The 22,124-nt window shown below is 51.5% G+C and overlaps 2 protein-coding genes across 2 annotated transcripts; one reads left to right on the forward strand and one right to left on the reverse strand.

The window, feature by feature from the left end:
* Positions 1 to 2,191: 2,191 nt before the first annotated feature.
* On the forward strand, positions 2,192 to 9,826 carry LOC112122656 (mast cell protease 1A-like). Its single transcript, XM_024221399.2, has 5 exons — positions 2,192 to 2,261; positions 7,766 to 7,913; positions 8,974 to 9,109; positions 9,191 to 9,442; positions 9,641 to 9,826. The coding sequence occupies exons 1-5, from the start codon at positions 2,198 to 2,200 to the stop codon at positions 9,824 to 9,826; spliced, it is 786 nt and encodes a 261-aa protein (XP_024077167.2). The 5' UTR covers positions 2,192 to 2,197.
* A 4,804-nt stretch (positions 9,827 to 14,630) lies between these two features.
* On the reverse strand, positions 14,631 to 20,841 carry LOC112122936 (duodenase-1-like). Its single transcript, XM_029913431.1, has 5 exons — positions 20,759 to 20,841; positions 19,459 to 19,603; positions 17,862 to 17,997; positions 17,372 to 17,626; positions 14,631 to 14,777 (listed from the first exon to the last, which is right to left on the reverse strand). Exons 1-5 carry the CDS (start codon positions 20,832 to 20,834, stop codon positions 14,631 to 14,633), a joined length of 759 nt encoding a protein of 252 aa, XP_029769291.1. The 5' UTR covers positions 20,835 to 20,841.
* Positions 20,842 to 22,124: the final 1,283 nt, after the last annotated feature.

The raw sequence follows: 22,124 nt of genomic DNA on the forward strand, positions 1-22,124 counted from the left end.
GTCGCTCCAAGCCCATTAGACATAGGATAGGGACGTTATCCCTGAGCTAGTACCTGTATTCATGACTCGCAATGAGCATGAGGCTTGATGAGTTACCAGCTTTCAGTAGAACCTTCACATGCCACACTTCAGGACTAAATACCAGGGAAGTGGTGTGATGGTGCCACCCATAAGGCTTTATGGAAATATGCTTATGAATGTATGTATATATAACATAACTAGAATGTATTTTATACTGCATATGCCTTGTAACATATCTCTGTAAAGGTGATGATCTACTGAATACATTCCTCCTATTTGTATGCATGTATCATTTTTGTATTCAAATTTATGAATATTGGCTGCATACTTGTTTGATTCTGAGTAGGCTGTAGTGAAGCAGTTGATCAGCTCCTGAGAAAAGACTCCCATCAAGAAACACTTAAGCCAACAATGAACTTGGAGACACCAATCCACATTTGGGCTTTCCCAGGAATGTGGCTTGGCTGGTAAGGAACTCAGTCATGCATGGACAAGTGACTTGCCAAGGTGACTCCAATACTCCATTTTGTAGCTGGACTTTGCATAGGAGAGAGGAGGGGGTCTCCACCCATGAGAGAAAGTCTATTTAAGCCCAGGGGAGACCCCTCCATTTTGTCTTCAGCTGGCTAAAGAGAGAGCCTCTCCACCCCCAAAGATACCTGACAGAAACTGGAACAAAGGACAGTGACTGCAAGGGGTTTGAGTGATTGCTGGACCCAGACTAGAAGGAGATTAGTCTGTAAAAGGATGCATTCTGGAACTGGTGATGATCTTATCTGTATTCAGTTTCTTACTGTATTAGACATAGACTGGTGTGTTTTATTTTATTTTACTTGGTAATTCACTTTGTTCTGTCTGTTACTACTTGGAACCACTTAAATCCTACTTTCTGTATTTAATAAAATCACTTTTTGCTTATTAATTAACTCAGAGTATGTGTTAATACCTGGGTGGGCAAACAGCTGTGCATATCTCTCCATCGGTGTTATAGAGGGCGAACAATTCATGAGTTTACCCTGTATAAGCTTTATACAGGGTAAAACAGATGTATTTGGGTTTAGACCCCATTGGGAGTTGGGTATCTGAGTGTTAAAGACAAGAACATGTCTGTTAGCTGCTTTCAGTTAAGACTGCAGCTTCGGGGCAAGTAATTCAGACCCTGGGTCTTTGTTGGAGCAGACGGGCATGTCTGGCTCAGCAAGACAGGGTGCTGGGGTCCCAGGATGGCAGGGAAAGCAGGAGCAGAGGTAGTCTTGGCACATCAGGTGGCAGCTCCCAAGGGGGTTTCTGGGATCTAACCCATCACAGGTGGTACCTGGGGTCTACTGATTTTGTCAAGTGTGAGACTGGAGTGGCTTTTGAAGGACAGTGAACACTTTACTGGTTGTCACCAATGGGCCTCTGGGTCACAGGGGGCTGGAAGCCAGGACTCCTGGGTTGTATCCCTGGTTCTGAAAGGAAAGTGGAGTCGTAGTGGTCAGAGCAGGGGAGACTGGGAGTCTCTCTCTCTCTCTCTCTGCTGTGTCATTTCCCCTCTGGTGCTGCACAGTCATAGCTCCCAGCTGTACAGCATCACAGCGGCTGCCACATCCCTTTCACGTGGTCACAGACCCCTGAAGGGACTTCTCAGAAACCCTCCCACCGTGGTTGCTGTGATCTGGGCCGATGGCTGGTCTGCCCAGCCCCACCCTGGTGACACTGGGCCAATATGAAAAAGATCAAAGGGTGCCACTCCCACCAGACACCAAGATCAGTCAGTATCACCCACAGACACCACAACAAAGACACAGGCAGGGTGCTGAGCGAGGATGGGGCCAGGTGAATAAGAGGCCCAGATGTGCCCAGCTGTGAGCCGGCACACAAAGCAGCCCTGAATCCTTCTACATATGTCCTCACCGGGGTCTTCTTCATCTAGTGGTGCATCATCCATCCAGCTGTGCAGGGACCGAGAAAGACAGTATCCAGCCAGCTGTGCAAGATCCCTGGCTGACGCATGGCCTGTTCTTCCCCCCAGCTAGTGTGGTTGGCTGTGGTTGGAAACTGAGAGGCTTGAGCTCTGCATTCAGATGTGTGTGTGGGTGAACCTGAAGTTTCCTGCCCCTCTGATCCCCTCAAGGTAAGTCTATAAAGCCTCCAGGCCTGAGGCACGTACACTGTCTCTGCACTGACTCTGAACATGCAGGTCCAGATCTTGCTCCTGCTCCCCATGGCCTTTCTCCTGCCCCCCAGGGCTCAGGCTGGTAAGTACAGCTGGGATCAGGGCCCCTGGGACTTTGGGGTGAATGGGGAGGTCTCAGGGATTGGATTCAGTGGTTGGTATCTTGGGGCCCATGACAATCTGTACCCATATGTTCACCACTTGTACAGGACTATGATAAATTATATACAAAGTGTACCTTGTGAGTTATCATCTGAAAACTCATAATTTGCTGATCACTATTGTCCTGGTAAAATATGTGTGTCATTTTCAATTATAAGAGGCTACTGTATAGTGTTATTAAGACTTGTTCCAAATCTGGAGAGCAGCCACAAACCAGTTCCTCAGAGACAAAAGGCTAATTGATGCCTCATCCAGGCGTCAACAAAATCTAATAGACCATTACCTGGTTAAAGAGGCCATTCTTGGGCACGAAAGAGGATGTGGGCAAAAAATTTACATCTTGACAAAGATAGCTTGGTATTTCCATCCACACAGACTTTCTGTCTCCTAAATTCCAACTGGAGATGATTCTAAAAGAAGAGAAATAATCATTAGAAGGGGGAGCAGACACCCCAAACAATCTCTCCCTGTCTCTCTACCCACGGCACTCACAACACCAGAAGTACAAAGGAAGCAGCATTGGACTGGGGGAGGCATCCTGACTGAAGGCAATTCAGTCAGTAAGATTGCAGAAACATATGGTGAGAGAGACCTCATAAGGCATACTTTGTACAGAATTTATCCTTGTCTTGTAAAGGGCTGAACACAAGGGTGCAGAGTGTCACAGGGGATGTGGGGGTGGGTGTTGTCTCACCTGGCTCTGATATTGATCTATATTAGCCACCACCCATGTAAGGAGTAACTGGGGAAGGGCAAAAATAATCCCTTGGAATGTGACAGCAGCTCCGAGCGGCCCTAAAGGGTAAAGACCCCATGTCCCCTTCACCATCCTTGAGCCAGCCAGTCCCCTGCCCTGGGGCCAATATCAGAGCCTAAGACCCCTACAGGGCTTCCAGCAACTGAGGCGCCAAATATTGGAAATATAAAGCCCAGTTGTGCTGGGCTCCAGATGTTGCACATCTGCTGCCATGTAGCTTACCAAAGCATGATCCTTGCCCATCTCTGATGCTGGCAGGTGCCTGTCAACTAAACCCCATTGGGATCTATTCTTCCCTTGATCTCCCAGTGTCCTCAGGGGTTCACACTGGCTACACCGGGTTGGGGAGAGATTGTCTTTAGGCCGAGACAGTCAGAGGTGCCTGGGAGATGTGGCTTCCCCGTTCCCATTCATTTGAAACCAGGGGGTCCAGCTCCCAAGGAGGAGATGGGCCAATGCTATTGTTGGGGGTTGTGTTACACCTTGTTAAGGGACTTAAAGATTATGGTGGAAACCAACCAAATATGAGCTCCTAGTGCACTGTTCTAGGTAAGTGGATGAACGCCATCCTTGGATGTGTAATCCAGGGGAAGTGGGGTCACCTTTGGATACGACCTTGGTGGGACCATGAATGGAGACTGCATCCAGATTTGGTGTCCACATCTCCAGCAGGATACTGGCAAATTTGAAAGAGCTACAACAATGAGCCAAGCTCTGGAGACCCTGCCTGGTGGGGAGCGCTCCAAGGAGAGCAATCTCCTGAGGGTATTGGAGGCAAAGAGGCGACTCGGCCCCCGTCTGTAGGAACCTCCATGGGGAGGAAGTTTCTGAGAACAGGGGGCTCTTCAGCCTAACTGGCCAAGGCAGGACAAGACCCAACAGCCAGGAGCTGGATTCAGAAAAGGTCTGGCTGAGACTAACGTGGAAATGTTGGATATGGAGCCAGGGCAACAACTGACCTGGGGCCATGATGGAAGCAGGAGTCACTGGGTGGGTTCTTGCTTTGGGGTGTCCACCAGGGATCAGGTTAGAAGGTCGCCATGGTCCCTCCTGCCCTTGAAATCGATGGGTCTGAGTAACTAGGTGCAGAGAAGCCCAGGGGTGTTTCTTACACCTGTAGTAGGGAAGGTGGCAGGGTTAACCACATCAGCAGCCAGGCTGCGTGGGCACCAGAGCAGGGAGGAACAGCCCCCCCCCCGCCGTGATGCGGGCACAGCTGTGGCTGGAGCCTTCTCCAGTGTGCACCTCCACCCCAGCCCATCTGCGGTGGGGGTTTGTGGGCAGCCTGTGGTTGCCAGGCCCTGTGCTCCCCTCCCCAAGCCTGGTCCATATAACCCCCCGGGCTGAGGCAGAGGCTCCATGCCTCTCCCTGGATGGCTCTGAGGATGCAGCTCTTCATCCTGGTCCTGCTCATTGTGACCGTTCTCCTGCCCTACACGGACCCCTGGGCTGGTGAAGGGGAATGTGGTCTGTGGGGAGAAGGGCCGTCACCCAGTGGCGGGAGCTGTGGGCTGCAGTGAGGGTCTCCCCCCAATCCTGCTGGGGCCAAGAGGTTGTAGCAAATCGTGCAGCGTCTTCTGAGTGCAGCCAGGGCCAGATTTCCCATTAGGCACAGTTGGCATGTGCCTGGGGCACCAGCTTTGTAGGGGCACCTAAAAATTCAATTTTTGCCACTCCTGGGTCCTAGCAGAGAGAGTCATCTCTCAGCAGGGCCGCTGAGTGTGGCTGGGGTCAGGGCTTGGGACAGGGGGTTTCTGAGGGAGTTTGTGGGGGGGGAGTTCTGGGCAGTGAGGAGATGGGGGTGCTTGGGGGGGGGTCTGTGTGGGGCACTGGAAAGCTGTGGCCAGACTATGTAGGGGGGTGCTGAGTTGTAGTAGAGTTTGTGGGTTGATGGGCGGTGTGCGGTGGGGCACCTAAACGTTAAAAGTGGCGGGATACCCCTGCTGCCCGAGCCACTGTGGGCAGCAGGGTTACCGTGCAGCTCCCTGCCACCATAGACAGCAGGGGGGACTCTGAGCTCCTGCTCATAGGGCTTCCCAAAGTGCAAATCTGGTCCATCCCTTACAGGCTCCTTTGGGTCCCCACTGCCAAGCCCTGCCCAAAACAGGGAGGACGGTCGTGGGGCTAAGGCACAGGGCTGGGACCCAAGAAACCTGGGACTAGTTCCCATCTCTGCCCAGTATCTCCATGACAGAGATTTTCCTGGATTGCTGATGGGCACCCAAATCCCTTGGGCAGGCTTAGAAACAATCGTCCTGTGCCTCAGTTTCCCCATCTGTACAATGAGAAGAATGATTCTGCCTGTGTCTGAATGAACTGGACGCTCTCTGGGGAACGGATTGTGGGTCAGTGCATCACCCAGCACGATTTGGGGACCCGGATCTTGGTTGAGGTGCCACCCTAATGCAAATAAGAGCAATGTGTTATGGTGCAAATGGGGAACATGGAGATAGGGGAGCAACTGACCTGGGGCTGTGGTGGAGGCAGAAATCGCTGGATGGGTTCTGGCTCTGGGGTGCCCAAGAGGTCAAGCTGGAAGGTCACCATGGTCCCCTTTGGCCCTGAAATCGATGGGTCTGGGTATCTCGGTGCAGAGAAGCTCAGGGATGTTTCTTACACCTGTAGTAGGGCTGAGCAGTGTTAGCCACATCCCCAGCCAGGCCCGGTGCACACCCGAGCAAAGAAGAACACCCCCATCCTGACCCCAATGTGGGTGTAGCTGTGACCTGAAGCTTCCCCAATGGGCGTCTCTGCTCCTGGCCCATCTGGGGTGGGGTTTCTGGGCAGGAGCCTTTGTGCCTCTGTGGTTCCCAGGCCCTGCCCCACTCCCCCATCTGGCCCATATCACTCCAGCGCTGAGGAAGAGGCTCTGTGCCTGTCCCTGGATGCCTCTGACGATGCAGATTTTGATCTTGGTCCTGCTACCCACTGTCTTTCTCCTGCCCCTCAGGGCTGAGGCTGGTAAGGTTTCTTTGGGAAGGGGGGGATTGGGTTCTGTGGGAAGTGGGGCCCTTGCCAGGCAAAGGGAGCTGTGGGGAGCAGTGAGGGTCTCCCCCTGATCCTCCTGGGGTCAAGGGGCTGTAGGAAAACCTGCAACCTCTCCTGAGTGAGGCTGGGGCTCTCAGAGCAGACTGAGGGGTTGGGTGGCTCAGCCCCCACAAACTCCTTTGGGACCCCACTGCCAAGTTGTGCCCCAGACAGGGGAGCTGATTGCAGGGCGAAGGCACAGGGCTGGGACCCAAGAAATTTGGGACCAGTTCCCAGCTCAGCCCAGGCTCCCTGTGGGGACCTTGGGCCAGTCCCTGGGCCTGGGATTTTCATGGAGTGCTGATGGGAACTAGGCACTCAAATCTCTTAGGCAGGTTTAGGAACAATCTCCCTGGGCCTCAGTTTCCCCATCTGTACAATGAGAAAAATGTTTCTTCCCTTGTCTGTTTGAACTGGACACTCTGTGAGGTAGGGATTGTGAGTCAGTGCAGGGCCTGGCACAATGGGGGTCTCTCATCTCAGTTGGGGTCTGTGCAGCACCTAGCACAATGGGTGCCCTCGTCTTGGTCTCGTCTCAAAATGTTCTGGTTCTTGCAAAAGATTACAACTGAACAGTGACTTCATACAGTTTTGAAACTTTACTATGCAAAAGAAAAATGCTGCTTTTAACCATCTTAATTTAAATGAAACAAACACAGAAACAGTTTCCTTACCTTGCCAATTTTTTTTTAAACTTTCCCTTTATTTTTTTAGTAATTTACATTTAACACAATACTGTACTGGATTTGCTAGGGTTTTTTTAAATTGTTTGCTTTTTCTTTTATCTCTCCTGCTGCCTGATCCTGTATGTCAGGTTCCAAATTAGGTGTGTGGGTGGTCAACTGGGATGTGGGCAGCACCCAGCACAATGCGGGGGCCCTGATCTCAGTTCCTGCTCAGTTCCTAACTCTGGTGTTCATAACTTTGAGGCTATATTGTAACAGCGATTTGTTAAAGGTGGGCTTTTCCAACACATTTGCCTACCTAGGTGGAGACTTGTTCGGAGCTGATCACAAAAGGTTGATTATTTTTCCATGAGAAAAACCCCCAAAGTATTTCTTTTACAGTGAGCAAAAACAGAAAACTTTCACCTAAATATTACCAAAAACTGGGGGGAAAGAATCAGTTTCACCACAATAATTCAGACAGGTTCAAGATGAGGTTTTGTGAGAAAAAATACCCTTAGTAAAAACCACAGTTTTCCATTGGACCAAATGTTTGGCGGGTCAGTCTTGGAGCAGCCCTGGCTGGTCACTGTGGGCTCATGGAGAAGGAGAAGCATCCACAAGGGACCTGTCAGTGCCCTTCTGGAGGCTCCCTGGCGAAATCTGGGGTGACAGCCCCCAAAGCTGTTAACTCAGAGCAGTGCAATTATTGACTCACTCCTGGTGTGTTTGGCACCGATTCTCCACCCAGCGAGGTCAGAGCTTTAGATTTACCCTCCGGCCCCATGAGGTGTCTTGTCTGGGGCAGAGCTGAGCAGGTGAAAGGGCTCCAGACACAGGGATCCCCCAGAGAGAGCATCACAGGGGGTGGGTTGAGGCTGTGGGGACTCACCTTCAGGATGGGGAGCTCGGTCCCTGCCCGGCCCAGAGAGACAATGTGGCTTTTTGTATGAATCTGTCCCCCCCCCCCACCAGGTGAGATAATCGGGGGCCAGAAAGCCAAGCCCCACTCCAGACCCTACATGGCTTATCTGGAAATACGACACGGAAACAGGAGGTCTCACTGTGGAGGATTCCTGGTAGCGGAAAACTTCGTGCTGACGGCTGCTCACTGCAATGGAGAGTAAGCACCTCTGTGCTGGGGATGTCTGGGCTGGCATCTGCAAAGCATGGTCCAGATCCAACACTGGAGCTACAGCCATTGACACCTGCTGGGGTCTGGCTCCATTGCCTAGATTGGGGCAGGGAGGGGCTCACAGCCCCAGGACAGCTCTGCAGGGCTGGGGGAAGCTGGGCATAGATCCCTGTTTGCATCTAGCTGGGGAGTGGTCACCGGGGTGCAGGGGAGCTGAGACCCAGGGGCTGGGAGGACAATGGGGAGTGAAGCAGCTCATGGGAACAGCACAAGGGGCTGGTTGAGACACAGGCTGGGACCCCAACACCACTGGGCAGGTGTTTGTTCTGCAGCAGCGGGATGGGGGGTTTACCTGCAGGCAGCCAATGTATGAAGTTGTCTATACATTATATCAGGCTGGAAGCTGAGTCTGAGATCTCTGCCTGAGACTGAAGTCTGCCCTGTCCCCACAAGATCAGTATTTATGAGTCAGACCCACATGTGCCCGTCCCCCACTGCACCTACGCTCCTGCCCCTAACACCCCATATATTCCACTTGGCTTTAGAGCAAGACCACTGTGTTCGAGGGAGCTCATATTATTAGAAAACAGGAATGAGGGTGACAGAAAACCCCCGTGCGATGCCGGATCCCCCATCTGCAATAAAACAAAGAGACCCTGAACAATTGCATCATGCTGCTGCAATTGGATCATTCATATTCGTAATTTAACATGTTATGACTCATTTAATTCATTAGATACCAGACCCCAACTGAGATCAGGTATTGAAGAGTAAGAGAAAGATTACAATCATTCCGGGGGGAGCACACCTACCAACCCCCCCGCCCTGCTCCCTGCAGCCATGTTGCCTCCACCGAGCCCTCCAGCCCTGCTCCTCACTGCACAGAACCCCCTACCAACTCCCTCACCCCACTCCCTGCAGAATGTTGCCCCCTATTGAGCTTTCCAGTCCGATGACTGTCAGCATGGCGCCCTCTAGCACTCCAAGGGCCCAGCTGACATCTCTCCGCCCCGCTCCAGTTCCAATCCCGTCTCCATCTGGCTTCCAGGGACATCACCGTGCTCCTTGGAGCCCACAACATCCGTCAGGATGAGGAGACCCAACAACGAGTCTCTGTGCAGCACAAGATCCCCCACCCTGGATACAACAAGACGAGCCGTGAGAAGGACCTGATGCTGCTGCAGGTACCTGCCCCCTCAGCCCCCACCCTGGCCCCGCCTCCATCTCGGTGTGGGGCTGACCCCTCTGCTCTCCCCCCATTGCAGCTGGTGGAGCCAGCAGAGCTGACTGATGCCGTGGATACCATTCCGCTGCCCCAGGCTGGCCAAGCCGTGGAGCCAGGGTCCATGTGCAGCGTGGCAGGATGGGGCAGGACCAGCCTGAAGAAAAAAACAAACATCCTCCATGAGGTGGAGTTAGAGGTGATGTCAGACGAGACCTGCCAGAACCTACGCTGCTACAGGCCCGTGATGATGATGTGTGTGGGGGACCCCAACCAGGACAAGGCCTCGTTCTCGGTAAATGCCCAGTCCCTGGCGGGCGGCTGGGCCTGCCTCTATCTATCTATCTATCTCCATACACCCTGCCTCTCTTACTTGCTCCATCCTGGTGGGGCAGTGTGGGACTGTGCTCAATGTGCTAGAACAGCTAAGAGAGGACAGATGAATGCTGTGCTCTGAGCTCCTATTCAACCTCTACCTGTTTTGATTTCTCAGGGTGACTCTGGGGGCCCCCTGGTGTGTGACAGGACGGCCCAGGGCATCGTCTCCTTCGGCAAGAAGAATGGGTCCCCCCCAAGGGTGTTCACCAGGGTCTCTGCATATGTCCCCTGGATCGAGAGAACAATGAGGGGTCTCAGGAGCCCGGGACCCCATGTTGAAAGGCTGGGGCCCCTACACTGAAGGGGGAAGAGTTGGGTTTGTGTTTGGGGCTTTCTGAGCACAAAGGAGTGCCTCCCCAGAGCAGTGGCGCTGAGCCCAATGGGTGCTTGAATAAAACCCAGCTTCTTACTCACCCCATGTAATAAAATCCTGTACAAGACTTTTGGGGGGAGATTTGTCTTTCTGTATTGTGGCGCCCCCTAGGGCTGAGCATCCTGCATTGCCAACCTGGACACCTGGGTCCGGTTCCCCAGCCTGCTCTCTCCTCTTAGGAGCTGTGGGACCCCCTGGACGCAAGCACCCTGCACGGCCACTCCAGATGCCTGGGTCCTATCCCATGTCCCAGTCTCAGCCACTGGGGATGGGCACTCTGGGGTCCCCTAGAGGTGAGCGCCTGCATTGCCATCCCAGACACCTGGGTCCCAGTCTTTGTACAGTCTTTGCATTACACCATCCGCAGCGCCTCTCCTGCCTGTCTCCCTGACACCAATTTAAAAAGGCAGGACCCAATTTTATCTCCCTGCGTATCTGCTCCCCTTCCCCCACACATAAAGGTTCACAAAGGGCAGCACTGACTCGGCCTCAGCCACATGCTTCGCAGGGCAAGCTGGGGGCCAGGTGTGACGAATGTGGTAATTTCGGTCATGTTTTATGTGGCCTGATGTGCCTCAGTTTCCCCTCTGCATTGCTGGGCAAGGAGGTTAAAGGATTAAAAAGCTGCTCTTGGGATACAGCAGGAGATAGGAGGTGCTGGGACATGTCACCATATGGGGGTGGCATGAATGCGTCATTAACTGGCTGAACCCGACCCAGACCATTGGAAGAGTCAGAAAGCCGATGGGAACTCCACACACTCACCATGGGAATCGCCGGCAGGCCATGCTGGGGGGCTCAGCAGGAGAACAATGGCCTGGAGGTAACAGGAGGCTGGGGGGAGAGCCGGCCTTTACAGAGACACAGGGCCTCTCCCCTGGGACAGGCACAGAAACAAGGGCAGGGAGAGGGAGCAGAAATGGGGTGCACCCAGCCGGGCCAGATGGACTTGTCTAAACCTGGGCTTCTCTGGGCTAAGCCGAGGATGTCCCCAGTCTGGGTTCAGTCCAGGTAACCAGTAAACCCTGTTCTCTTTGGAAAAGGCAGCCGGTGTCACTGCCAGTCCTGTCTGAGACGCAGGGTTCCCAGGAGAGTGTAGACGTCTCTGAGAAGGAGTCTGTCTCAGTTGGCTCCGCCGGAGAGAGCTCACGGGGTGCAGCAGGGGGGCTGGAGCCCAGGGGCTCAGTCTCAGACGTGGTGAGGCCACATGGCCCCCCCATAGGCAGAGTGGGACCCCAGGGGGCTGGCACACTGACGGGGATCTGAAAAGCCAGGGTGCAGCAGAGATCCTGTGTGGGTGGAGGGGAAATAATGCATCAGTGGTGAGACGCACAGGCCGGGCCAGCCCTGCTGATGGTGGTGGCCTCAGAAAGGGAGGCAGAGCCCCCAGGAGAGGGAAGCATGGCAACAAAGGCAAGTGCTGGGCCACAGATGTGCATGGCCAGCACGGGGTGCAGAGCCCCAGATGTGCACTGCCCTAGGAGTCAATGGGTCAGATCCTGAGCTGGATTCGGTGGGGCCAGATCCGAGCTGGTGTGAATGGGACATAGCTCCATTGGGGTCAATAGGGCCAGATCCCAGCTGGAGTCAGTGGGGCGTAGCAGTGCAATAACCCAAAGTGTAACTGTCAGCGGTTCGGGGTCTCCCCTCCCAAGTGGTGGGAGAACCCCACGGTGTTTGTTACATGGCCAGAGACAGACTCTGTTTAACAGGAATTGCCCTGAATACAGAGAAGGAAACACCGTGAGGGTGAAAAGGTTTCTGTCATGTCAATCCTGAGCTGTTCCTAGAGCCGGAGAGGTGACAGTCAGAGGGAAGCATTAGACCAACTCCTCTGCCCTCCCGTACTGCACGGGCCAGAGCTTCTAGCCTTGGGGATCTGAATGAGTTTGCCTAGGAATTGGCCATTCAAATCTCTCCATTGGCTGGGTCTGAATCAGGCTTGGAGATGCTGCTGCCAAGGGCCAGGCTCGATTCTCCATCCCTGACGACACGTGATTCAAGCTGAGACGTTTCTCTAACAGCTCTGCTCTAGTTCGAGTCGGGATTAACTCAGGGACATCCCAGGGCCGGGGCTACGCAGGGGTCATATGGGAGGAGCACTGTGATCCCTTCTGGACTTGGAATGGACGAGTCTATTGAAGGAATCAAGTATCAGAGGGGTAGCCATGTTAGTCTGGATCTGTAAAAAGTGACAAAGAGTCCTGTGGCACCTTATAGACTAACAGACGTATTGGAGCATAAGCTTTTGTGGGTGAATACGCACTTCGTCAGAACTGGGTATTCACCCATGAAAGCTTATGCTCCAATACATCTGTTAGTCTATAAGGTGCCACAGGACTCTTTGTCGCTTTTTATTGAAGGAATGTTATTGCAGCAGGTTGAGGTGGAGGGACCCAGGGCATCTGAGGGCAGCTCTGGGAATCTCTCTCATGCCTCTGGCTCAGACAAATCTGGCCTTTAGCCAGACAGGGATCAGGAACATGGCATCTCCCGGTACTGGGGAGCGCTGGCCAGCGCAGTACTTGTTACCAGACTGAAAAAGCCAGATTGAGGGGAGTGTGGAGATACACAGATCGATTCAGTCTGTATCTGCCCCACAGCTACTGGATTTGGGTGTCAGGGTGGGTCTGGGTGTAATTCCAGCCCTATAGTTGCTACAGCCCCACTCCCTGCAACCAGAGACCTTCCCTGCCCTGGTGGATCCAGTGACTGCCCCATATGACAAGGGTCAGGAGGGAACTCAGTGCTGGAGATGTTTGTATCACCTCTGTACTGATTCCAGAGGATACAAGACAGGAAGTGAAATTAACAAGCTCTGCGATGGAGGGACTGCAGGGCCGCAGGCCCTGGGAGTGCCTGACTGAGTTGCTGTGAGCTGTGGCAAAGCAGTGTGGTGTAGTAGCAAGACCACAGGCCTCCGCTTCAGGATACCTGGGTTCTGTTCCCAGCTCTGCTGATGGGTGACCTTGGACAAGTCATGGCCTCTCTCCATGCCTCAGTTTCCCCATCTGGGGCTAATGATTCCAACCGCCTTTGTAAAGCACTTTGAGATCTACTCACAGGAAGAGCTACAGTCCCAGAGCCACAAAGACATTTAGGCTCCTGGTGATTTCAATGGGTGTTAGGCATCCAAACCCCTCTAGGTTTCAGGGATAGATGGTCTTATTTAGCTCTAATTTTGTTTATGGCTCAACCCAGGTTCGCTGAATCCTGCCCACTGCCCCATTATCCTCCCCCAGCTCTGGATCTAGGGACCAGTACTGGAAAAGGGAGAGCGAATTGTTCAAACAAGACTATTTTTTTATTTTTTTAAAAATGGATTTTTTCCCCTTAATTGCCATTGGTCATTCAAACAAGTGTCCATTTTCAATATCTTCCAAATAGTTGGAAATACACAATTCTTTCTTTTGTCCCAATGTATCTCAGCAATGCTTTCCAGGTTCCCTTCCTTTGGGTTTTTCCAACCTTCCTTCAGTATCACAATAATAATAAATAATTAAATATTTGTGGGATGGGAGAGGGAAAAAGAAAAGAAAAGAAAATACTGAAAATAAATAAAAGTTGGGTCCAGCTCAAAATGCACAAAACAAAACATTCAAAATTTCAATTTTTTCACACAACCATGTCAGTGTCCTATTGTCATGTGCTGTTTAATTCGGCTAGCCATGCTTCCTGGTGATAGGTTGGCCATCAAAACTGCAAAGCCCCGTTCCTGCTCTCTGGCTTGATGAAAGAAAGTTTTTAAGACACCAATGACACACTGCAGCTAGGAATTTTGATGGTAGAAAACCCTTGAAGACTGCAATAGATATAAAAATGATCAGCATTTGTAGAGGACGTATACAATTCAACAATGAAAATTGTATCCTTACTCCAGAATCCCCTAGGCTGATTTAAAACCCTGTGCACACGTGGGGATTCTAATGAATCAGGAGGAAAGGTTGTCACCGAATATTGTTCTGGGGTAATGGAGCATGTGAATGGGACAGATATAATACAGAGAGACCTGGGGACAGAAGAGTGACAGACAGAGAGTAAAAAGCCATGCAGACATAACCTGGAAGCAAAGGAATGTGGCCCTGAGCAGGGCCGGCTCCAGGCACCAGCCCACCAAGCTTGTGCTTGGGGCGGCACCTGGAGGGGGGCGGCGCGGCGCTCCGGCCCCCGGGGAAGGCGGGGCCACGGCCGGACTCGCCGCCCTCCCCCCGGCGCCCTGGCGGCCCTCCCCCGCCCCCGCCCCCCCCCCCGCGGGAGGCCGGAGGCTTTTTTGCCTGGGGCGGCAAAAAAGCCAGAGCCGGCCCTGGCCCTGAGAAACAGATAAGAGAAGTAGTTTTGGGCACAGAGTCTTTTCTGGAGAGGCAGGCTCAGGACAGTGAACAGAGAAGCTGTCTGCTGCTGTTTGATTCTGATTCTGTTCAGGGAAACAGGACTTGTAAATAAACCAGATTTCATCAAGTAAATACCAGGCCCTATTGTGAATTTCCGCTCTGAACCAGAGCAGCCGCAGAGCCCCAAACATTGACTAGCCGCTTGGAGTGACAATAAAATAGAACTAAATTTCAAACATAGAAGGGGCATTTGTAGCCAGAAAAGGATTTCAGGACTGAGCCATTCGTAGCATTTCTTTAACAGTGAAAAAAAATCCCTCTAATATAAACCATCTCAGGAGTTACACACAGGCACGGAACCCAGTATGGCTAAATTCACCCTTTAAAAGGGAGTGTCACCTTTAACTCAGTTTCTGCAGAGTTTCGTTGATCCAGGGAATGAATTTGGAGATTCTTGTGTATATGCTGGGGGGTCGCCCATCCGGATTTCCATTGGAGACGATGCCCTGGACCACCCCATCGCACACCAGGGGCCCGCCGGAATCGCCCTGCCAATAAGAAGAATAACATCAGTGACTGACATTACCCAGCACGGCCTGTCCTCTGGAGATATCAGATTGCATGTGGGACAGGTGTTCTCTGCAGTTGAAGGCCCAGGCCTGGTCACCAAACAGAACTGGCCTAGAAATGGGTGGGCAGAGAGAGAAACCTAGAGCTGGGCAGAATGATATACCTGTGGAAAAGGCAGTTTCCACAACACTGAAATTTTCCATAATTTTTTTTTTATTTCCCTGAGAATTTTCCATTTTTGCATCAGGAAAATTGAAATTAAATATTTCTTTTCGAGCCAGTTCCACCCAAATCAGAATATTCCATAGTTAGGAATCAGTTCAACAAAATGTTAAACTGCTTTTTCCTATCCATGCAATGGCTTATGGGTATAGTAGTTCAGGTCTTCATTCTCTCCTAAGGGCTTCATTCCATGGAGGACTTCATCTCCCATAATGCAATTCGGATTTGCTTCTAACTGAGCTGTTTGGGGCGGCATGGAATCACATGACTCAGTACATTGTGGGAGATGTGGTCCGGGCAAAAGCTACTTAAGGGAAAATAGAGGCCTGAACTAAGCTTCCAGAAGGCAATGCGCTGATAAGGAACTGCAGCTTAATGTTGAACTGGCTTGAAATGAAGCATTTTGAGTGAGCTCAACAACCAAAATCCTAGATTCATAGAAAAGTCGAGCTGAAAGGAATCTTGAGACGTCGTCTAGTCCAGCCCTCTGCATGGAGGCCGGACCAAATAAACCTAGACCATCCCTGACAGGTGTTTGTCCAACCTGGTCTTAAAAACCTCAACCTCCCCAGTTAACCTGTTCCAGAGCTTAAGGACCCTCAGAGTTAGAAAGTTTTTCCTTATATCCAACATGAATCTCCCCTGCTGCAGATTAAGCCCATTACTTCTTATCCCACCTTCAGTGGACATGGGGAACATTTGCTAACTGTCCTCTTGATAGCAGCCCTTAACATATTTGAAAATGGTTATCATGTCCCTCTCCAGCCTCATCTTCTCTAGCCTAAATATGCTCAATTCTTTCAGCCTTTCCTCCTAGGTCAGCTGTTCTAAACCTCTGATAATTTATTTGTTCTTGTTTATCTCCTCTGGACTCTCTCCAGTTTGTTCACACAGAAGGAAACATTTCAATCTGTTCACATTTCAGCATGTTTCATTTTGATTAAAAATGTTGCAATGAAACATTTCAACATTTCTGAGTCAACCCTGTTTTTGGAATTTACATTCTGCCAAAAATGTTGACATCTCAACTTTTCTTCAAAAACAAAGATTGAAATGTTGCCAATTCCCGTGATATGGGAACACTGACTCTCTCTCAGCTCCAATTCCTTCCTGGCCCCATAGACATCAACAGCAAAGCTCCCATCCACATCTATGGGGCCAGGATTTCACCCAGGATCCTGTCTGTTGGGTAGTCTCAGGGTTGAGTTCACCAGTAGATCCTCCATTGATGGTGAAGAGTAGAAAGGTTCAGAACATGTGGTGATGCAGGGGCGTGGGTGTTCCCCATTTTCATCTACATTGTTCCTGGAACATTTTACTAAAAAATCGAAGCCCAACAATTTCTAGTTATGGTGCATCATGGGAGTTGTATTTCAGGTGCCTCATGCCCTTATGGGAACACAGGACTGGATAGGCCCTACTGAGTCATGGAGTCAAGTCCTCACTATCCCAGACAGCCCCATTGTCTCATCTCATCCATAAACGTATCAAGTTCCATTGGCATTCTGGTTAGGCTGTTCCCCCCGAAATGCTCCTGTTGGAGGTTGTTCCAGAACCTTCCCCTTCTGATGGTTAGACACTTTCTTCTCATCTCCAGTCTCCATTGATCCCGACCCCTGATTTGTCCTTTAGCTTCAATGGTCATCTCGCTCCTTTGTGTTCCTCCCATCCCAATGTATTTGTAGAGCAATCAGACCCCACTCAGCCTGTGTTTTAGGCTAAGCTAGCCCAGGTATTTTGCTCCCCTCTCATCAGACCAGCTCTCTATTCCCCTGATCATCCCACCAGCCCTTCTCGGCACCTGCTCCTGCCGGAATCTCTCTTTCTGGGACAGGGTTGCCCAGAATTGTGCACCAGATTCTAGCTGAGGTCTGCCCAGAGCCTTCTCCTCTGACATTAAAACCTCCCTCTCTGTTGAGATACCTCAGCTGCACCATCCCAGGATTGTATTAACCTTTCTCCTCGCCATCACCCACTGGCTGCCCATAGTCATCCTGCAATCAACTAACACACCCTCCCCATCCCCCTCAGTTGCTTCAAGCTCATGAGCCCCCAACTCAGAGCAGCAATTTTCTTGTTACTTGTCCTTATATGCATGAGCCCATGTTAAATTTCATCCTGTTTCCACCAGCGCCTCGCACAAGGGCACGAACAGTGGAGATACCTCTCTGGAGACATCCTAAGTGCTGATCTCCCTGGCTGGGCTGCATCTCCCATGTTGCACCATGGGCTCCCTTTTTGGGGCACTGGAGCATGGGAGGGGCATGGCCATATTGGTTTCCACCAGTTACTTTCCCTCAAGCAGCTTGCTGTATCCTTAGTGGCTCCGAGCGGGCGGGGGGATATTTACATGGAATGGTGATTTCTTGACATGGGGGCTGCCGGCACACAGCATTGTGGTGGGGTCGTAATGCCGATACTGATCTTTGCACAGGCTGTCCGAAACCACCTCCTGCTCCGCCTCCTGCAGTCTGTCGGTGGTAGTGTTCTTTCCAGTCTGACCCCAACCGGCCACACTGCACTCGGTGCCTGGGCTGACATGGTGATTGGCCTCCGGCAGGGGGATGGGCACCACCCACTCGGTCAGCTCTGCACTGTGCCACAGCTGCCATGGATGAGAGAGAGAGAGAGAATGGACCAGGATCAGCACAGTATCGGAACTGCTGTGGGGCAACACCACCTGGGTGGAGGATGGATGTGTGTCCAGGGAGCAAGTGTGAGGTCATTGGGGGGCCAGGTGGTAGGATAAGGGCAGTGCCTGCAGCAGTGTGAGGTCACTGGGGGCAGAATGATGGGATGGGGGTGGTACCCTAGCAGAATGAGGTCACTGGTGGCAGTACCTTCAGCAGCATGATGTCATTGTGAAAGTTCTCATTGTTGAAGTCAGGGTGCTGGACCCAGCGACGGGCCCGAATCCGTTGCCAGTTCTGTCCCGGCTCCTTGAAGTCTTGGACTCCCAGGTAGACAAAGATGTTGCTGGAAAAGCCAAGGGGAGAATATGGGAGATTTAGTGCCCATTATATGGTAGGATGGGTCCATCACGGGCCCTCAGGAAGGGACACCAGCCCTGCTCCTGCCCTGTGCAGATTTCTACCTAAAGTTGTGCGACTGAGTAACACAGGGACCATCTTATGCACCTACATAAGGATGGACTTCCTCCTTCTTCCCTCTGGTTGGCCAAAGAGACCCCCAAAGACTGACCTACGCACTACTCTGATATTCAGAGTGACCCATTGTCCAGTTCCGGTGTCCATGGTTCAAGAAAGACATTGATAAATTGGGGAAAGGTCATAGAACAGCCATGAGAGTGATCAAACAATTGGAAAACCTGTCCTATACTAAGAAACTCGAGGTCATTTGATTTCAAGTTCAGAGGCACTATAAAGGATTCTGTTTGTTTTTCTTTTCAATGATTGTTTCATGGTATGATTTTTTAAAAGGGACTGTAACTTACCAAAGGAACAATTTACCAAAGGTCATGGTGGATTCTTCATCATTAGCCACTTTTAATCAAGACTGGATTTTTTTTAAAGATTTGCTGTAGATAGGGTGACCAGATAGCAAGTGTGAAAAATCGGGATGGGGTGGGGTGGGGGGGTAATAGGATCCTATATAAGAAAAAGACCCCAAAATCGGGACTGTCCCTATAAAATCGGGACATCTGGTCACCCTAGCTGTAGATCAAAATTATTTGGGAGATGTTCTGTCATCTGTGTTATACAGGAAGTCGTGCGAGATGATCACAATGATCTTGCAATCTATGAATCTTTGAACTACATTGCAGAAGAAGGAAAACACACCTGGAAACGTGTAAGGCCCTAACCTGGTTGTAACTTTGAAATAGTAAAAGAAAAAGGGGGGAATCCAGATGCCTAGGCTGGCCAACACAGAAATAAGATCGCTGGAATGAATGAAACATACAAATAAGAAAAGGATCAAAGAAATTTTTATGCACCGTCGCCATCTACTGGTTGTGGACAAAAGTAGCAGAAAGCCCAGATCTGAACCTGGAAATGACCCTGGAGACAGAGGTCAGTATGTGGGATATGAGAGGTTGCTGAGTGCATCACAAAAGATGTTGAAGTCCAGAACGGTGCCCAGATGTTTGGCTCAGCACCTTTGGACAGCCCCTTCCCTCCTCCAAGGTTAGCAGGACATGAGAAAAAGTGGTGAGAATTCATGGCAAAGATTGTATCTAGTTTGCGTGGTTTAGGCTTTAAAATCTAATAGGCACACAGGGAAATTTGTAATTTTCACATCCCGTAAACACTTCTAGTCTTTGGGCCAATATATTTCCAGCTCCGATCCAGCCCCAGGGTGGGGGACTGGCTGGCTCAGGGAGCTTTTCGCCCTCAGCCTTTCCAGGGGCACCAGCCCCAATCCAGGCTCCGGGCGGAGATCGGCTGGCTCAGGGGTGGGGGATGGTGTGTTTCTTACCCTAGGTTGCAGTTACAATGAGCTGCTGTCACCACCATGTCCTCCTGGATCAGGAATCCTCCACAGCTTCCTGTTGACCCAATTTGCACATAGGCCATGTAGGGTCTGGAGCTGAGCAGGGCTTCCTCGCCCCCGATGACCCAGTCTGGAGAGAGACAGGGAGGGGTTCAAAAGGGAGTCTGGAGAGTGAGACCAAGAGCCCAGTGCAACCCAGACCCTAATCCCTCAGCCCATCCCCTAGCTCGCCTGGGGCAGCCCCTTGGGCCCCCCAGCCCACCCTCCCTCTGGATTATCCCCTCATCCCAACCAGCCTGGTCCCTACCCATACATGTACCCGCTGTACATCTACCTATTCCCACATGGACCTGTCCATCCATCCATCCATCCATCCATTCCTTATCCCCTACATGCCCATCAATTTGTCTGTCTGTGGGGCCACCCCCTGGCCATCATCAGTCTCTGAACAAGGCCAGGGATTCCCTCTCACCACCGGGCCCCATGTCCCATCTCCTGATACCTGCCTGAGCCTGATGGTTAATTCTATTCCCCTGCCCCTGGTGTGGGCTGCACTGCCCTTGGGCCCTGATCTCCCACATCTCACCACTAGAGCCAGGTAAAAGTTTTTAAGCAATTGGTTAATTTGCCAAAAAATGCAACTTTGGGGCATCAAAAGAACCAAATTCTGAGGATTATTTTGGCTGTAAAAAAAGGATTTCTTTTCTGGAAAAAGTAGGCAATTTTCAGTCTAGGCATCTCACTTTTTTGTTTTGAAATGTTGTTTTGTTTAGAAATGGCGTGATTTTTTTAAAAAAATAAATGATTAAAACAGTGGGGAAAAAACCCTTTAAAGTGAGCTGAAATCAAATGAAAAAACACCCCCAAAATTTTTGGGGGGATTGAAGGAAGCACCTGAGAACAAATAAAAAAGAAAACAAAATTGGTTCTAGATCAACGTTTTGCTTCACAATTGCATTTTGGTTCAAAACTCAGCTAATTAAAGAAAATAAGGGTGAAAAACACCTGAACGGGCCCCCAAATGAAACCAAAAGCAAAAAAAGAAAAATTTGTTTCAGGTCGAAGGAAGCACCCCAAAGGAAATGGAAAAAAATGAAAAATATTTACTTTGAAATAATATCTTTTCAGGGTTTTCGTTCAGGAAGAAAAAAATTATTTTGGGAGGAACCCCACTTTTGCCCAGATTTTCGGACCCTAAACCAAAAACTCAGCAACTCGCTCAGCCCCACTCTGACCGTGAGCCCCCTGGGGCGGGGACAGCGTCCAGTTTCTCAGCTCCACTCACCAGCATGAAGACTCGGGGGCAGGAGAAAGGCCGCGGCGAACGGGAGCAAGGACGTGGAGAGCAGCAGCAGCAGCATCCTTGGTTCAAATCCAGGGGCTGGGACTGGTGGGTCGGTCTCAGCCCCGGGGTTTATATAGAGCGGGTGGCGGGGAGGGGCCCCTGGGTAGAGGTGAGCTGGGAAGTGCAGGGTCACGTACCCGGCTACAAAAAAATTCCCCAGAAGTGATGTGTCAGGGGTGGAGATTCCCTGAGAGGAAATTTTGAGCCACATCCCCGTCTGCATTGGGGGAGTTTCCTTCCTGCTCTGGTGCCCTCCCTGCCCCTGGCTGGGGCCGTGGCCAGCACTGACGCCTCCCAGCTGCAGATGGCAAACTCCCCACTGGTCTGTTCTGCCCCTGGATGCCTGGATCCCTAGATGTTCAGGTCAGCAGGGTCCATTCTGCCCTCCTGAGTGACCCTGGCTGGAGAACCTCGCCCAGCTCCCCCGGACTGAGCCCGGTCACTGGTGTCTGGCGAATGCCTCTTCCAGCAAGGCAGCTGGGCTGGGTCTGATGCCCCGGGGAGCTAATTCCCTGGTTAATCCCCCTCCCTGTCCCACACTGGGGTTTCCTTTCCTGTTTGATTTGGTTGGGCTTCACCAATCCTTATAGGCTCTTGCTCTGCCTTTCCCTGCTCGACTGAAGAGATTCCTGGTACTCAGCTTCATCTCCCTGTGGAGGTCCTTGTGCCCCGAGCACGGGCACCTCCCCAGGAACTTGTGGAGAAGCCAAACAAAGTGAGCTGAGCTCTTTCAGTCTCTCACTGCCCGGTGCTTTCTCCAGCCCCCGAACCATTGGCCTGGCCCCAGGGCCGGCTCTAGGCACCAGCGCTCCAAGCATGTGCTTGGGGGGGCACTTTTCAAGGGGCGGCATTCGAGCGCTTGGGGCGGCACTCCGGCCCTTTTTCTTTCTTTGTGTTTTTTTTTGCTTCGGCGGCGGCACTCCAGCCTTTTTTTTTTTGCTTGGGGCGGCAAAAAACCTAGAGCCGGCCCTGCCTGGCCCCGTCCTGCCCCATCTTCAGTTTGTCACCATCCCTTTTAAAATGCACTCCCCATAACTGGTGCACGACCCCAGGATCCCCAAGGAAACACCCCTCCCAGCTCCTGATCATCACGGCCCTGTTTACACGGCCAAGGAGGGCACTACCCCTTGTGCTGCTGCCTCTCACGGGGAGGTCATGGGGCTTGTCGGGTCAAAATAACATTTTGCTGGAGAATTCCGCACCAGCTGGGATGGGAGAGAAGCTGCTTTAGGAAAGATCTTGGTTCTCTTGGCTTTGGGTGTGGGGCACCCGGGGATGCTGAAGGCAGGATTAAAATCCTTCAGCA

Source organism: Terrapene carolina, unplaced genomic scaffold, assembly GCF_002925995.2.
Source record: "Terrapene carolina triunguis isolate 2854851 unplaced genomic scaffold, T_m_triunguis-2.0 Scaffold631, whole genome shotgun sequence".
Taxonomy (NCBI): domain Eukaryota; kingdom Metazoa; phylum Chordata; order Testudines; family Emydidae; genus Terrapene; species Terrapene triunguis.

Coding starts and splice junctions, on each gene's coding strand:
- LOC112122656 (XM_024221399.2), top strand. CDS start 2,198: ATGCAGGTCCAGATCTTGCTCCTGCTCCCCATGGCCTTTCTCCTGCCC. Junction 2,262..7,765: donor GCCCCCCAGGGCTCAGGCTG/GTAAGTACAGCT, acceptor CCCCCCCACCAG/GTGAGATAATCGGGGGCCAG. Junction 7,914..8,973: donor GCTGCTCACTGCAATGGAGA/GTAAGCACCTCT, acceptor TCTGGCTTCCAG/GGACATCACCGTGCTCCTTG.
- LOC112122936 (XM_029913431.1), bottom strand. CDS start 20,834: ATGCTGCTGCTGCTGCTCTCCACGTCCTTGCTCCCGTTCGCCGCGGCC. Junction 17,998..19,458: donor CATTGTAACTGCAACCTAGG/GTAAGAAACACA, acceptor TGGCTTTTCCAG/CAACATCTTTGTCTACCTGG. Junction 17,627..17,861: donor ATGACATCATGCTGCTGAAG/GTACTGCCACCA, acceptor CATCCATGGCAG/CTGTGGCACAGTGCAGAGCT.